The sequence below is a fragment of the Triturus cristatus genome, chromosome 5_1 (assembly GCF_964204655.1).
Source record: "Triturus cristatus chromosome 5_1, aTriCri1.1, whole genome shotgun sequence".
In the NCBI taxonomy this organism is placed as follows: domain Eukaryota; kingdom Metazoa; phylum Chordata; class Amphibia; order Caudata; family Salamandridae; genus Triturus; species Triturus cristatus.
In genome coordinates, this window is record NC_140587.1 from 130995721 (window position 1) to 131013722 (window position 18002).

The 18002-nt window shown below is 45.1% G+C and overlaps 1 protein-coding gene across 4 annotated transcripts in view; it reads left to right on the forward strand.

Annotated features, from left to right (window-relative positions):
* The window catches only part of GPT (glutamic--pyruvic transaminase), a 424858-nt gene that overhangs the window by 391155 nt on the left and 15701 nt on the right, over window positions 1-18002 (forward strand). For all 4 annotated transcript variants that reach the window (XM_085604573.1, XM_085604575.1, XM_085604574.1 and 1 more), the window contains 2 exons: window positions 6013-6187; window positions 17689-17844. In XM_085604573.1, the coding sequence (XP_085460699.1) occupies window positions 6013-6187; window positions 17689-17844 (331 nt within the window). The remainder of the gene's footprint in view (window positions 1-6012; window positions 6188-17688; window positions 17845-18002) is intronic.

An 18002-nucleotide genomic window follows, 5' to 3' on the forward strand; every position in this document is an offset into this window, starting at 1 on the left:
ATTGAACCCTGCTTGTTTGGATAGGTGATCCCTCCCCGGAATGTGCTTTCTGCTAGGCTGCCGCCAGAATATCTGCTTCATGGTGGGAGTTAGTCCAGAACTTAGCGCCTTGCACTGAATGCTCCTCTGCCTCTCTTGGGCCTTGTATAGCAAGGCGTAGGGAGTAGCTGCTGGAAGGATAAGCGGAGATTTGTAGATGGTGTGGACCCGCCTACTGCACTGCAATAGACGAGGAGACGAGAAGTGCAGAACGTATGGTGCAGTATGCATGGGTACTGGAGGAGAGTCCTTTCCCAGCAGCTAGTGGGGTACTGGAAGAGAGTCCTTTCCCAGCAGCTAATGGAATACTGGAAGAGAGTCCTTTCCCAGCAGCTAGTGGGGTACTGGAAGAGTCCTTTCCCAGCAGCTAATGGGGTACTGGAAGAGAGTCCTTTCCCAGCAGCTGGTGGGGTACTGGAAGAGAGTCATTTCCCAGCAGCTAGTGGGGTACTGGAAGAGAGTCCTCTTCCAGCAGCTAGTGGGGTACTAGAAGAGAGTCCTTTCTCAGAAGTTAGTGGGGTAATGAAGGAGAGTCCTTTGCCAGCAGCTAGTGGGGTACTAGAAGATAGTCCTTTGCCAGCAGCTAGTGGGGTATGGAAGAGAGTCCTTTCTTAGCAGTTAGCACCGTTCTTTGCTTTTTGCTAAGACTGGATCATTTCTTTAAAACGTAATGCACAGAAACAGAATCCTTCTAATATCATTCTGATACTTTCCCTCTTGATTCCCTCGTGGCTGTCCACTCTCTTCCCTCTTGTTACTGACCCAAGCATCACCATCATTTTCAGATAGTTTCATCCTGTATTGAAGATGAAACCTGGACGTTCATATAAACAGATGGTAAGAAATGCACAATTTCTCGTCCGATCACTAAATGTCTACAAAAGCCTATCCCTGAAAATAATCAGAGATCAGGAGTCTGGACTTTAGAAATACCTGATTATCTGCTCTTTGAAAATAAAAATATAAACATTTATTGTCATTTAAATCGTGGCTGGCATCACGATAAGCAAAATGGAGACCACAGGCTAGATGCCACATTCTAGTGATAAAACTTGCAGGCGAGTTGGCCACAACATGTCGGAGGCGCTCATTTATCAGCATAGAACAAAGAACACGCCATCATGGCGTCGAGTGTTTGTCCGCGGAGGGATGGTCTATCTAGTTCCCTGCATTTGTAGAGGGTATGTATGAAAGATCAGTCCTCAGCGGTTCCCAGATTTTAAGTGGACGTCACTGGATTGGCTGCAGCTCAGGATAGTTTTCAGAATACTCAAGAGAGAGAGTGGCATCTGGTAGCCAATCTCTGGTCTTAGGTGGAGGGCTCCTCACCCATCAACGGGGCAATCTGTTATTTCTTAGTCTTCAAGTGCTGTTCAACTGGGATAGCCAGGGGCTTTGTCTAGAAACTCCAGTTTTTACTAAAAGCGGGAGTCTGGTGCATTGCCATAGTCCATAGTAAAAATCACATCTTGGTCGCCAGAAGAAATTTCCACTGGCGTGAAGTAGAAGATCGTATCACCTTCGAGTGCATTTGTTTACTCTCCAACTCTACTCAGAAACTAGCGCCACTTAGCCTGATGGGCACAATGCAGAGTCCTCAAACTGTGAGGAAGCTCAGAACCTCCAGTGAAGGTCTACGCGATTGATTGATCCATTCACCTGTTCGACCTCTGTTTGAACTGCACCACTCAAGGGAGTCCAACATGAAGCTGCATGTTGGATAAACCGTTTTAGAGCCTGTCACATGTTCTTCAATTTAATTGGACTTGCTGTTGTCTGAGAGTTGTTGTGTCTCAAATGGTAGATGAGTCGAGGTACGACAACCTCTCAAGCCGCTTTAGGGTTCCAAATATACATGAAATTACTTTCCCGAATTTGCATACAAGAGCAAACGAAATGTTTTTTCTCATGTTCACTGATGTGACTGAATTGTCTGGTGGTAAACCATTGCAAATGTAATTATATGGTATTAAGAGAAATTACTATCTAATTAAATTTGAAGAGGTTAAATTGATACATTATTGTTTATCTGGACTGGTCTCAGCTCTTAGAGAACTTCAGGCTGCTGAAGAATAATCAGCAGACATATCTAACAAGATTTGCCCCAGTTCTAGAACAATGCTGGTTTCAATGACTGAACTGAACCTGCAAGTCAGCTGGAGTTGGGTGTTTGTGCTGGTAGATGTCACGCATGCGCGGCTCGATGCACCAGGGAAGTGGCTATCTGGATGAGAAGTGCTACAGCGTGCCACCATTTTGGAAACTGAACCAAGTCATCACCTGAATAGCCATGAAAATCTGCACGGCCGATGTCCAAGCAGCCATTTTAGAAGGTATTGACCATAACCAGGGAGCGGCAATATTGATCATTCCACCTCCTGGAGTCCTGGAGCAGCTCCAAAGTTTCCCTGATATATTAATACTGTATCTCTTTGGAAGCAAAAGTCATTCCTCGGGTCCTCCTGGTCATCTTCTGGCCTGTGGTCTCTCTCCATGAGTGTTCATGAAGCACCTTTGCTCGGCCACGTGCTACATTCCTATCTGGAAAGTCTCATTTAAAACAAGAGTGTGATGAGTAGGGATCTGACAAGTCCTTTATCCAGAAGCCAAATTCAGTGTCATTAAAATCTTTTTGATGAGGCTGCAGTGTTTAACATATTTGCTCCTTTCTCCACTGGCAAAATGATGGCAGTTCAAAATGAAGACTGACAGAAATTCTCTCAACTAAAACTGTATTATCAGAATATTTATATAAAAATGGAACAATTATTAAAGGAATTTTTCTGCAAACAGTTAAACTCTTTCCCTAGAACATGCCCAGCGTAAGTGTTTTAGAAGTTTCTGATAAACTAGTCCGGTTTGTTCCCACATCCGTCCAGGCCAGGCAGCCTTTATTCCTGGAAGGAGTACAATGTGTAATATTAGAAGGGTTAGCCATGTGAAGCTCTCAATGATGGGCTCTTCTGCATCCATGGCAGTGGGCTTGCTGGACCTGGAAAAGGCATTTGACATGGTGGGATGGCAATATCTCTAGGTGGTCCTACGGCACATGGGCTTTGGCCCTAATTATATTAAATGGGTGCAGCTGGTATATACAGATCCTGAGGTCAGAGTCGGCACAAGAGGTGTGGTCTCTGAAGCCTAGAAGCTGGGTAGGGGACCAGACAGGGGTGCCCGCCTTCCCCGGTCTTATTTGAGCTGGTGATGCCTGCTGCGTATGCGGTTGAACCCCTGAGGACTGGCCTCAAGGCACAGAAACACATGGTGTCCCTCTGGAAGGATGATCTGGCAGTCTGTTGGAGGTGTCCGGTACAGGCGATCCCTCTGCTGCTGACGGACCTGGATTACTTTGCGGCAGTGTCCAGTCTGCATACAACCAAAACAAAAAGTCATCTGTTCCCCCTGGGGTGGCTGGACCAGCAGGGAGAGATTGCCCTGCAAGGCCTGGGACTGAGATAGGAAGTCGACCGATTCCATTACCTCGGTGAATGGATCGCACAAATACTGACTGTACACTACGCAGTATACAAAAACAGAAACAGACTGAGAAGCAGGGAAAGATACAGCTAATATCAATTCTATGAATTACATCAGTTAATCATAGACACAGCTTGAACATTACGAGATCTTTCTTTAATGGATCTCTCCAAGTATTCAAATTTCATCCTGGCATAGAGTTGCTGCAAGTAATAATACAAACATACAGATTATGCTATATAGAAAAAATAAAGAAAAATGATACAAAACATTGCAAAAACTCAATACAACGTCACATATGGTCCCTATGAGGAAGACTCCTATCTTCTACACATCTATTTGTACACTACGGAGTGGCATACCAAAGGTCCCCGCAGAGCGGGGGGAAGAGCTCCAGGAGGCCCCCTCAGTACAGTTCCCTGGCTTGAGAGCTTGACTGAGTTCTGAGGGGTGGCCTCCATGTACTTTGCAGGGGGGCCCCCTCAAGTTTTGTTACGCCACTGACACTATGATTCAAATGTAAGGGCGCTGCTGAGAAGGCTTGGGAACTCCATGGAGTTCGGAGTTAAGCTGCTGGTGTCCCTTCTGGGCTATGTGGCGATTGCAGAAATGGTGTTCCTTCCTTCCTTGATTCTTGTACATAATGGAAAATGTGATGTGTTCAATCCTCATGGCAACATTCCGCCGGCTCGACCAGAAGCTTGGCCGCCTGGTCTGGGTCATGGAGAGAAGCAGAGTGAGACTGGATCCCAGAACTCTTCCCATACTACGTTGTGACACAGTTGCAGCATGCGACAAGCTGGTTTGAGGAGGAACCCAATTGGGAACAAAGTTTACTGGCAGGGGCCGGTGGGCCGCAAACGCTACAGGAGCTCTTCCTAATGGGTGAAAGAGTCCCTCAAGACCTCCTATCTCTGGGAAGGCAGCTGGCAGCAACCTGGCACAAAGTGGTGAGCAAAACTGCGAAGAGCTCCCTATGCAGACTCACTGCTGCTGTGGAAGTTGCCGCTCTTCGCGGCCCGGCAAACTGCAATGTCCTGTGCCCGGTGGCGCCAGGGAGGCTTCGAGACCGAGGGGGATCTCTTCTACAAAAAGAGAATTATCACTTTTGAGCAGGCGTGGGAACAGTTCGGGGTGGGAACAGGGCAATTCCTACAGTGTGCGAGACTGGCCCATGTGGCCCATCAGATCTGGCCCAACCGCAGGAGCTCAAGGTGGTGCGACAGCCGACTGAGCTGGCAGGCTGCAGGCATCTGACTACACACATACACAGGGCACTGCTTGAGGACAGGGGAGGCATCAGGCATGTCTGAGAGGGCAAAGGACAGACTGCGGGTCGCCTTTCCTGAGGCACTGCCAGAGCAGGACTACATAAAGACCTGTGAGACAGAGAAGACTATATCACCCAACGCAAGATTACCTACACCAAACACATCTGATGGTGAGTAAATTGAGTGGAATCCACCCTGCCAGACCGGTGGTGTGCAGGAGATGTGGGATCCACACAGCAGACTTTCTGCACATGACCTGGGTATGCCCCGCCATGGCAATCTACTGGGTATAGGGGCAATTAACACGTATCAAGGCGATCAGGGTGGAAGGGACGGTACAGATGTGCCTGCTAGGTATCCTCAAGGAATAGAAGAGGAAAAATTGGAAAATGCTTGACTTTGCGATGCCTGAATGCAGAATTAGGTGGCATCACAGCCCCCTCACCCCCAGATGGAGTTGTGGAAGAAGGATATATTGTAATGGACAGTCGCGGATACCCAACAAATGAAACAGACCAAAAAAGATAATAAGGTGGATGAAGACCTATAGAAGTGGGGTGGAATGATGCATAGAAATGAGGAACGCCTTAATGTCCATGCACTTAGCGTAGCCACGGATGAGAGTGGGGACATCGAATAGTGCGCTGCACAGACCGGGTGTAAGGGAACAGAAAAAGATATGGGTGTGAGACATCCTGTCAATGTATAATCATTGTGCCTAATAATTATGTGTATTGCCAAGATGGTTGCAAGTACAATGTTTAAAATTCCAATTGGTTAAAATTCAATAAAAAATAAATATTTATTTTTTCAAGTAACATTTGTGTTTTTTAAGTTTTACAAGTTATTTAGCGTTTTGAAAAATCAATTTTTTAAATGATTTAATGTCACATTCCACGGTGAAAGAAAACTCTCGCTATTTTCCAGGGAGTAAGTATTGTAACAGAAAACCGCTTTGCATTCAATCTTTTTCCCCATTTCCCTTTTCAAATTTTCAAAGGTAAAACCTGTTGTGATGCTTTTTCCTCCATGGGTTGATGTGGATTATGTCCGATGCATGTGCTAATATTTATTTACACATATCGCATAGCTCATTGCCCAGGGCCCCTCCTGGTGTCTAAAGATATAAGGAGTGAGCATTATGAGAACTTGATTTTTTTTAGCCTATACTCTTCAGTGCTGACAGATTTCCTCTTAAACCCGTCTCTCTCTCGGTGTCTCGTAGGTGTGGATTCCGCGGGGGTTACATGGAGGTCATCAACATGGACCCGGAAGTGAAGCAACAGCTCACTAAGCTGGTGTCCGTGCGCCTCTGCCCCCCAGCCATGGGCCAGGCTCTTCTTGACGTCATCATGAACCCGCCTCAGCCAGGAGACCCCTCATACGAACAGTTTGTTGCTGTAAGTTGCCATTTTTCTTTTGGTTTGATTCATCCGGGTTCCTGTTCTGAAGAACTTGTTTATGTATCCTTGTGAAGATTAGACTCGAGGGGAAGACGAGCGGAGACTGGTTATGTGTAGAGTGCACATCTCTTTAACTTTATGCACATAAAAATAATGAAGGTGGCATCTGGAGTGAAAACCTACATTTCAGAATTTAATTCAGGTGTGCTGCGAATAGTGGGAAATGAGAATGGCTGCGGAAAGACTGTACCACGTGAAGCCATTATATTGAGATGACCTCATCAACCCCTCTCTGGTGTTGTACAGTCACACTCTTCCTACTTCCTGAGTCCGATGACATCCTCACGAGTTGAGTCATCTCTGCTTCTCAAGACCTCTAATCGCACCTATTACAAAGACGTCCTCTCTACAACCCGACTTGTTCATTCACGGCCCCTCTTGCTACCTCAGTTTATTTCCATCAGTGACATTCCCTCCCTAGACCATCTCATGTTAGTCATCCATTGGTGCTCTCTCACTTCATACTCCTAAGCCATCCAATGACCGCTCTGAACACACCTCCTTGAATCATGAAGCCAATGACCTGCTCCTTCGCTCGCCTTATCTTCCCCTGGCGCTCACTGACGTTGCTCTTTTTAGCTTACTTTACATTGTTAAGTTATCCATTAGCTCACTCCTGTTCTTCAGTCTTTCACTAATGGTTGTATGATAGAGACATGCAAGGCTTACCCACATGTGCCTCTACTGTGCAGCCCGAACCACGCAATCCTTTACGACACATGCCTTTACAGCGCAATTTCGTGGTAAAGGCATGAATGGTAAGGGTGCATGCGTGGCTAAGTTTACCACTACTCTGACCCCCGGGTCCCCACCCTAAGCCCTAAATTACAAACCCCCTACCTGCCCAGAGTCCTAAAAACACCCCATTCCTTAAATACTCCTTCAAACACAGGCCATAAAGCTACCCAAACTTCTTCTCCTGTCCTGAGCCCTAAAAACTTGCCCACTCCTTAAAAGTACCCTGACCCCTCCTCCTCCCAGATCCCTAAAACTTGCCACCGACCACGAGACCCAAGCCCTTAAAACGTATCCCCTCCTTAAAAGTACCCTGACCCCCTCTCCCTCCGTGAGCCCTAAAAACTTGACACCGCCCCCCCAAAAGCGACCCCCAGACTCTGCCCCAGCCCCACTTACTTGTCTGTGTCCACTTCCCGTTCCAACGCTCCTGTTCCTGTTTCGAGACCCCGCCCATCTCGAACTTTAGAAGCATTTGCCTTAACCACGCAAATGGGGGCTTTAGGCAAATGCGTTGTTCGGGCAACCTTGGTTATGCTTGCGGGCTCCCGGGAACGCATGGCTCCGACAGCCTATTTCTGGATGTTTCCCCTCCCTGATATTCCGCTCATTAGCTCACTCATATTCCCATGGAATTGAATGCTATTGATCTCAGTGGCTCACTCATATGCCAGAGTGATTCGATGATATTCCATTAACTATCTCACCCATATTCCTCAGTCACTAAATGATATTCTTCTCATTATCTCACTCATGTTCCAGAGTCATTGAATGACCACAACGCCTTACTACTCGCACTTAATTTGCCACCCAATGGGAACAAACCTGCAAAACTATCTGACGTTGACCACAGATTGACCCTTTCAAACAATAGACGGAAAGTTAGGTGGTCCTGGGTGGAAAAATCACATAGAAAAATGTCTCTCTTATTCACTACCATTATTCCTAATATTGAGGTCCTATCAGAGTTAGTGAAGTCTGGAGACCTTGCCGCGTCTCTGGATGAACTGAAAATAATTAATGAATCTACATCCACAAAGCTGCAGGAGACGTTTTGGTCCACGTCCACCAAGGGCCGTGGGAGGACGCCAAGGCAATTCTGGTTTAATGAGGACTGTCGGGCGGCCAAATAGGCACTAATAGAAGCTATAAAAACTAAGAGCAACATCACAGTAAAAGCAGCTAGATATGACTACAAAACCACCATTGCAGCTGCCAAACTCTCATGGGAAACCGATCAGTGGGACAGTCTGAAATCAGCTCTGGACTCCAAAGACGTGAAATCATTCTGGAGCATTGTAACCACTGGTAGTAACATGCGGCACTCGAACCAAACATTGCGGCTGACAGTTGGAGAGAGCACTTCCTAACCCTCTATGCCTCACTAGATGATGCAGAGGGAGGCCAGACCCTAGACACTCTGACTCTGCCGGGACCTGAGACAGTCACTCCCGAGATATTCCTGATAGAAGTCCATAAAGCCCTAAATAAAATAATATCTGGCAAGGCAGCCGGACTGGACAAGATCCCAGGGGATCTTTATCGGGCTGAACCTAAGATCTGGGGCCCATGCTTCTGGGTGAGCTTCAACGCCATCTTGCAGGGAATGGCCCTTCCTGCAACTTGGCTAGGTGCTGAGATCATCCCTGTGTATAAGAAGGGATCTCCTTTGTCACCGGCAAACTATAGACCGATCAGCTGGATCAATGTCTCGCAGAAAATCTTTGCCAGGATCCTCTTAGACCGGCTGCAATCCTGGCTCGAAGAACAAAAGATCCTGACCCCCATGCAGGCTGGTTTTAGGGAGAAAACATCAACAATAGACCAGATCTTCAGGCTCCAACTTCTCTATTGGAAAACAGTCCATCTAGAAGGGGGTAGCCTGTACCTGGTCTTTGTTGACCTGAAGAGTGCTTTTGATTTGGTACCCAGAGATGCTCTATGGAGCGTTTTAAGTGAGTTGGGACTTCCCTCTTATATATACTGAGAAGGCTACATAATGGAAATTATGCCCAAATCAGATACAGGAAAATGGGGAACTAACGCAGCCCATCCCTGTAAATAGGGGAGTCAGGCAGGGTTGTGTGCTTGCCCCCACCCTGTTCTGCATATACATCAATGGGTTGATTGATGCAGTGAGAATATGCAAAGACACAGATGCTCTTTCCAGCTATGATGTTTGCAGACGATACTCTCCTCCTCTCTAAGTCGCCAGTGTGTATCCAAAGAATCTTAGATGGGTTTTGCGAGTTCTGTAGGACTAGGGGATTAGCGATTAACATCAACAAAACAAAATTCATGATCATCAACCCTAGCAAATCCACACGCCCTAACTCGCACATGAATGGAATCCCCCTGGAGCAGGTCTCTGTATTTGACTATCTGGGCCTAACCCTCACTGAAAACATGACCTGGGGGGGCTCAAATCAACAAATCTAACCTCAAACGGACACAAACTACAGGGGGTCTGGCCACGTTTTTTAGAAAGACTTTTCACAAACCAGTGAGCCCGGTTATGGAGATATATAAAAGCCAGGCGAGGAGTGCTGCCCTATATGGGGTTGAACTCTGGGGGTACTCTAACCACAGGTCCCTGGCCATTACAGAGAACAACTTCCTCAGACAATTACTCGGACTACTGACAAGCTCCCCTCTGGCCCCACTGCGTATGGACCTAGGGGTGAGATCCATTGCTGAGGAAATTGGCTGCTGGCCACTACTTTTCTGGCCGCGCCTTTGGGCAACACCGGAACTCTCCGAGTATAGATCAGAGCTATTGGAAATCCTGAGACTCCCCGGCTCAGGGAAGCTGCCATGGCTTCTATTTGTCAGGGACAGCCTCCACGACATAGGCCTAAAAAAATTATGGGACAACCCTGACACAGCTTGCATGAGTATATCACGTAAGTCATTGAGCACCAGCTATTGGGGCAGACTATCTGCAAAACTCCATGCGGAACCCGCACATGGCGCCCTCACCTCAATCTTCCTGGAAGTAAAAGACACCTGCAGGTCTGAGGCACGTCTTGACGAAATCCGCCCGGCACTAGGCAGGAAATTATATGTATAATTTCGCCACGGCTGCCTCCCCCTGCTTTTACGTGTAAATGGTCGGGCGGAAATTCTAGTGGGTGTCCGGCATGTAACGTGTGTTGAGTCCAAAGTACACGTGTTCTTTTTTTGCTCGGGTATCAATTAATAAGACAAAGATGGTTGGTTCAGGTGTGTAAAAATCTAGGCACAACCCATTGCATGGAAGCATTTAGAATCTTAAAATATAACACAGATTCTCACATAGTTTTTGCAGTTTCACCCTTTTTGAATTCCATGTGGTGGGTCAGGAGAAATTTCCTTAAGATGCAAAACTAAGGACCTGACTATGTCTGATTTTTCTATCACCTTTTTAATCTGATAATTTATTATTCCAGATGAATTGTTTATATCTCTTTTTTTATGACTTTTTAACCATTTTAATCTGTTTGTATATATTTGTGTTTGTTCTTGTATGGTGAAAAACCAAAAATAAAGAAATATTGGAATGGATATTCCTTTCATTGGCTCACTGTTATTCTAGAGTCGATTGTATTTTTCCCTATATCCCCCCCCCCTTAAATACTCCTAGTACGCCCAATGCACCCCCTACCCCTCTATCCAGCCCCACATGCTTGGGACAGGAGCAGTTGTTCATCTGTTATCTTAATACCCGACCAATGGTGAAACACCAACTTGAGATCTTTTATTTTCTTGATTCTAATAAACCTGATATTCTTCTTTTATATGAAACCTGGTTGACGGAAGAATCTAGCCCTGACATTTTAGCTGCACTTCCAGATAACTATTATATCCTCCAGTCTAATAGGTTAGAAAATAGAACTGGAGGTGGTGTGGCAGCTATAATCTCTCACAAACACAAATTTAACTTTTTTGTCACTCGGCGTATCCCTTTAGTCGATTATCTCTTGTTCAAACTCGAATCCGATTATTCTTCCTTTGTTTGTGCCGTATTTTATAGGCCTCCTGTACTTATGCCTACTTTCTCGCAGTTATTGAGTGAAGCTAATGCTGATCTGACCATAAATCATGCGAGTGTATTGATTGTTGGCGACTTCAACTATTGGCCTGATAATGTACGGGAAAGCCCTCATTCGGTCGAGTTCACAGATTTATTGACCGGTATGAACTACTCCCAGCATATTAAAGCCCCCACTCATGCCAAGGGAAATACCCTAGACCAGGTTTGGACTTCTAATTTAGAATTAGCCAACCTAAGCATCTCCCCCTGCTCATGGTCAGATCACCTGCTCATTACTTTTACGATCTTAAGTTCCCCTGCTCCTAAACTTCCTCTCCCTGCCTCTTTTATGGCCAGGAATTGGAGCCGGGTCGATACTAAAGAATACAGCACTCTGTTAGCAGAATCTCAACCTCTTGGTACAGCGGTCTCCCTTCATTCCCAGGCAGAAAACATCAACATCTGGTTAGAATCAGCTAGAGATAGTATTGCCCCGTTACGGACAATTAAAAATAAAAGATCCCATGAAGCGCAGCGCTGGTTTTCGGACAATCTGAAGGCCATGAAACTGGCACTGCGTCAAACTGAGCGGAAGTGGAGACAGGATTATTGCCTCCACAAACAGCTCACTTTTATTGCAGCACTTAAAGATTACAAAAATGCCATTATCAGAACTAAATCTGAGTACTTTTCTTCTAAAATCCTGGCATCCACCAATAGGGCCAAAGATATTTTCTCAATAGTGGATGAACTCGTTAAACCCGATCGCGTGGCCTTCAAAGTAAGCCTGGGCAAAGCACTACGCTACGCTCGCGTAGTTTGCGAAGTTTGCGCTACTTCGCACTAAGCGAATTGCACGTAGCACAGTGCAAACACGCGTAGCGTAGTGTTGCGTAGTGCATCGGTCATTTTTTGCTTGCTCGCGGTCCTCAACGTCAAGTTGGCGACCACGAGCAAGCAAAATGACATCCCGGCGAGACTTTTTCCTTGTTCGCGATCAGCAACATCAAGTTGGCGATCGCGAGCGTGGAAAATAAACCTCCCGGCGAGATTCTCCACGCGAGGAGGTCAGGTCTCTCATTGCGAGTTCGTCGCGCATGCTCACGACCGCTCGCGATGAGAAACTATCAGTCCGCGTTGAGAAAGCTGCCGCTCGAGTAAAAATCTACTTGAGCGGCAGAAAACTACAGCTCGCACTGTGCAAGATGCCGTTTTCAATGATTGCACAGTGCAGGTTGCTTGTCCGCACTGTGCAATCATTGAAAATGACATCTTGCACAGTGCGACCAGGGTACTACGCAGTTCGCGAAGTGCTACGCGTAGCTCGGGAAGAGCACTTTGCGTAGCTACGCGTAGCGCTACTTCGCGAACTACGCCCAGGGTTACTTCAAACCCACTCCCTCTCAATCTTTTGTGACTCACTTAATAACTATTTTATTGAGAAAATTGTCAACATTAAATTAAGCATCTCTCAGCCCCCTGCATCTGAGGCTTTTTGTGTCCAAATATCAATCCTCACTGCCTGGATCGTTTCCCTTTTATCACTCAAGATGGTTTTCCTTTCCTTACTCAATAGGGTTAGGTCAGGATCTCCCTCTGACAGTTGTCCTCCTTCTATTCTTCGGAAAGTCTTCCTTTCTTGCCCTGAACCCCCTATGACTCTCCTTAATAATTCCCTCTCCTTGGGCATTGTTCCCAACCTTTTTAAGTTTGCTGAAGTGGTACCAATCTTAAAAAAAACTGGCTCTGATCCTTCCATTCTCAGCAATTTTCGCCCCATCTCACTGCTGCTCTTTTTGGGAAAAAAATTGGAAACTCATGTGGCTGACTGTCTCAGCACTTTTGTTGAGAAGTCACATTACTTGGACCCTCATCAAGCAGGGTTCAGACCCAAACACTCCACGGAGTCTGTCATTTTGGCAGTCCTTGATGAATTACGAAGGGGGGCTGACCAGAGCTCTAAGCAAGCTCTGGTACTCCTAGATCTCTTGGCTGCTTTCGATACGGTCGACCACCATCTTTTAGTCGATCGGGTCGAGAGCGCCGGGATTTGGGGCCCTCCTCTGGATTGGATCTCCTCATTTCTTTGTGACCGCTTTCAAGCGGTCCGTCTCGCCAGCTTCTTGGCCCAGAAAAGGAGATTGACGTGTGGGGTTACTCAGGGTTCTGCACTCTCTCCTCTTCTCTTTAATTTATACATTCTTCCTTTGATCTTGGCCCTTCAAAAGAGAGATTTGGTTATATTTAATTATGCTGACGACCTCCAATTAGTATTTAACATCGATTCCTCTCTCTCTTCTATGGAAATTTTCCAGTCCACCATGATATTCATCACCAATGGGATGAGTGCCAACCATCTCAAGCTACATCCTGATAAAACCGAGCTGATCCTTATGGGTGGCTCAGGGAATCCCTGGAATTCCAACTTTTGGCCTCATTCTCTGGGATGCCTTCCATCTCCCGTCAAGTCAGTTAAAAGTCTGGGAATCGTAATTAGTAACAACCTTACGATGAAGGCACAGATTAATTCTGTGGTATCTGCTTGTTTTTTTCATCTTCGAAGAATTCGTAAAATAAGCAGATATTTGACCTTTGAGGCCCGGATTCAAGCTGTTCTTGCACTGGTGATGTCGCGTATTGATTACGCTAACTTTTTGTACGCCGGTATTCCGGTCTACCAACTACGCCGACTCCAACTGGTACAGAACCAAGCCGCGAGGCTTGTATATGGTCAACCCAAATCTCATCATGTGAAACCGCTACTGAAAAATTTACATTGGCTTCCCGTGTGTCAACGCAGTCTCTTCAAACTAGGCTGCATTGTCTATAAAGCCCTCTCGGACAACGGCCCGGCTTTTATTATGTCTAGACTTGTACGTTATGCCCCCTCTCGAGTACTGCGCTCTGCAAACATGAATCTACTAACCCCTTGCCCGTTTAAGCGCAAAAAACACGGGGTCTTCGTTTCTCGTTCTTGGCGCCACAGCTCTGGAATTCTTTTCCCCCGGAACTGCGTTTGTTTTCTTCCTACGTTCAGTTTAGGGCATCTCTCAAGACCTGGCTGTTTGTCCAGGCTTACAACTGAACTTTCCCTTTTTCCTTGTTAAGCAACTGACTGACTCCACTTAGCACCAAGAAACCGTTTGGTGAACGTGCACTGTATAAATACTTTTTAACATAACAGAGTCATTGAATGATATTCCTCCCGTTAGTCCTTCTATTCCAGAGTCATTGAATTATATTCTTTTCATTGGTTCACTCTTATTCTTGAGTGATTGGATGATATTACTTTCACTGTCTCTGTCATATTCCAGAGTTGTTGAATGATATTCCTTTCATTAGCTCACTCATGTTCCTGAGTCATTGAATGATATTCCTTTCATTAGCTCACTCATGTTCCTGAGTCATTGAATGATATTCCTTTCATTGGCTCACTCATGTTCCTGAGTCGTTGAATGATATTCCTTTCATTAGCTCACTCATGTTCCTGAGTCATTGAATGATATTCCTTTCATTGGCTCACTCATGTTCCTGAGTCGTTGAATGATATTCCTTTCATTAGCTCACTCATGTTCCAGAGTCGTTGAATGATATTCCTTTCATTGGCTCACTCATGTTCCTGAGTCATTGAATGATATTCCTTTCATTGGCTCACTCATGTTCCTGAGTCGTTGAATGATATTCCTTTCATTAGCTCACCCATGTTCCAGAGTCATTGAATGATATTCCTTTCATTAGCTCACTCATGTTCCTGAGTCATTGAATGATATTCCTTTCATTGGCTCACTCATGTTCCTGAGTCGTTGAATGATATTCCTTTCATTAGCTCACCCATGTTCCTGAGTCGTTGAATGATATTCCTTTCATTAGCTCACTCATGTTCCAGAGTCGTTGAATGATATTCCTTTCATTGGCTCACTCATGTTCCTGAGTCATTGAATGATATTCCTTTCATTAGCTCACTCATGTTCCTGAGTCATTGAATGATATTCCTTTCATTAGCTCACTCATGTTCCTGAGTCATTGAATGATATTCCTTTCATTGGCTCACTCATGTTCCTGAGTCATTGAATGATATTCCTTTCATTGGCTCACTCATGTTCCTGAGTCGTTGAATGATATTCCTTTCATTAGCTCACTCATGTTCCAGAGTCGTTGAATGATATTCCTTTCATTAGCTCACTCATGTTCCTGAGTCGTTGAATGATATTCCTTTCATTAGCTCACTCATGTTCCAGAGTCGTTGAATGATATTCCTTTCATTGGCTCACTCATGTTCCTGAGTCATTGAATGATATTCCTTTCATTGGCTCACTCATGTTCCTGAGTCGTTGAATGATATTCCTTTCATTAGCTCACTCATGTTCCTGAGTCGTTGAATGATATTCCTTTCATTAGCTCACTCATGTTCCAGAGTCGTTGAATGATATTCCTTTCATTAGCTCACTCATGTTCCTGAGTCATTGAATGATATTCCTTTCATTAGCTCACTCATGTTCCTGAGTCATTGAATGATATTCCTTTCATTAGCTCACTCATGTTCCTGAGTCATTGAATGATATTCCTTTCATTGGCTCACTCATGTTCCTGAGTCGTTGAATGATATTCCTTTCATTAGCTCACTCATGTTCCAGAGTCGTTGAATGATATTCCTTTCATTGGCTCACTCATGTTCCAGAGTCGTTGAATGATATTCCTTTCATTAGCTCACTCATGTTCCTGAGTCGTTGAATGATATTCCTTTCATTAGCTCACTCATGTTCCAGAGTCGTTGAATGATATTCCTTTCATTGGCTCACTCATGTTCCTGAGTCATTGAATGATATTCCTTTCATTGGCTCACTCATGTTCCTGAGTCGTTGAATGATATTCCTTTCATTGGCTCACTCATGTTCCTGAGTCGTTGAATGATATTCCTTTCATTAGCTCACTCATGTTCCAGAGTCGTTGAATGATATTCCTTTCATTAGCTCACTCATGTTCCAGAGTCGTTGAATGGTTTTCCTTTCATTGGCTCACTCATGTTCCTGAGTCATTGAATGATATTCCTTTCATTGGCTCACTCATGTTCCTGAGTCGTTGAATGATATTCCTTTCATTAGCTCACTCATGTTCCTGAGTCGTTGAATGATATTCCTTTCATTAGCTCACTCATGTTCCAGAGTCGTTGAATGATATTCCTTTCATTAGCTCACTCATGTTCCTGAGTCATTGAATGATATTCCTTTCATTAGCTCACTCATGTTCCTGAGTCATTGAATGATATTCCTTTCATTAGCTCACTCATGTTCCTGAGTCATTGAATGATATTCCTTTCATTGGCTCACTCATGTTCCTGAGTCATTGAATGATATTCCTTTCATTGGCTCACTCATGTTCCTGAGTCGTTGAATGATATTCCTTTCATTAGCTCACTCATGTTCCTGAGTCGTTGAATGATATTCCTTTCATTAGCTCACTCATGTTCCTGAGTCGTTGAATGATATTCCTTTCATTAGCTCACTCATGTTCCAGAGTCGTTGAATGATATTCCTTTCATTGGCTCACTCATGTTCCTGAGTCATTGAATGATATTCCTTTCATTGGCTCACTCATGTTCCTGAGTCGTTGAATGATATTCCTTTCATTGGCTCACTCATGTTCCTGAGTCGTTGAATGATATTCCTTTCATTAGCTCACTCATGTTCCAGAGTCGTTGAATGATATTCCTTTCATTAGCTCACTCATGTTCCCGAGTCGTTGAATGGTTTTCCTTTCACAGTCTCTCTCACATTCTAGAGTTATTGAATGAAATTCCTCCCATTAGTCCTGTTACTTCTTAGATTCCAGAGTCATTGAGTGATATTCCTCCCGTTAGTTCTAATATTCCAGAGTCAAGATTTGATTTTAATTTGATTTTATGATTTATAAAGCGCAAACAAATGCCCAAGGGCATTTTGGCGCTGCTCAAAAAAGCAGATGAAAAAATAAACAGGAGAGAAAAATGGAGATACTAATAATGCCTGAAATGACAAGTCTTTAAGTCCTTCCTAAACTTCAGTAAAGAGGGGGCCATTTGTAACTCCAATGGTAACTGATTCCAGTTCCGGGCCGTACAACAACTAGGCTCCTAGCTCCGCGGGTGGCCAGTCTGTAGGTGGGGGGACTACCAGATGTCTTGCTGAGCAGGAGCAAAGATTTCTTCCTGGGCGGTACCATCGAAATCTATTTTTCTGATAAGCAGGGCCGATTTCGTGGAGAGCTTTATTGGTCGTGCAGAGGTCTTTAAAGACAATCTGCTTTTCTACCAGGAGCCAATGCAGTTTTTTATGGCTTTGGAGGCCGATCCGTATCTAGGGACCTTCACCAGCATGCGAGCTGCTGCGTTTTTGTAGGACTTGAAGTTTATTAAATGATTATCGTGGTAGATTCTGATGCAGACCGTTACAATAGCTTCAAAGACTCATCTTTCACCAGTAAAGTTAAACATTCCTGTATAAATACTGGTTTGCACAACCTAACGTTTGAGGAACCCGATCACAGATCCGCTGTCTAGTGCGCGGCTCTCCCTGTCTTCTGATCACTCCTACCACTGGGGCTGAGGAACATCTTGTCTTCAGTGCTTAGTGTGGGATAAATGTAACGAAGTGTGATGCTAAATATATCTAATACCGCCATGATTGAGTCTGTGCTTTGTCATTCCACACTGCAGGAGAGGAAGACAGTTCTAAGTAACCTGGCAGAGAAGGCCTCACTGACGGAGGAAATCCTGAATAAGGCACCCGGAATCCGATGCAACCCGGTCCAGGGAGCGATGTACTCTTTCCCCAAGATTGAAATCCCAGAGAAGGCTGTGAAGTTGGCAGAGGTAAGGAAACATCATGTTTGTCCTACTTTGATAGAAACCTTCATGGGTTCTGACAGCATGAGGTTGGCACAGGTAAGGGACCATCACATTTGTCCTGCTTTGACAGGAACCTTCATGCGTGTGGTTGGGCACCTGTGGAGTGTCAACGCTGTGTCACA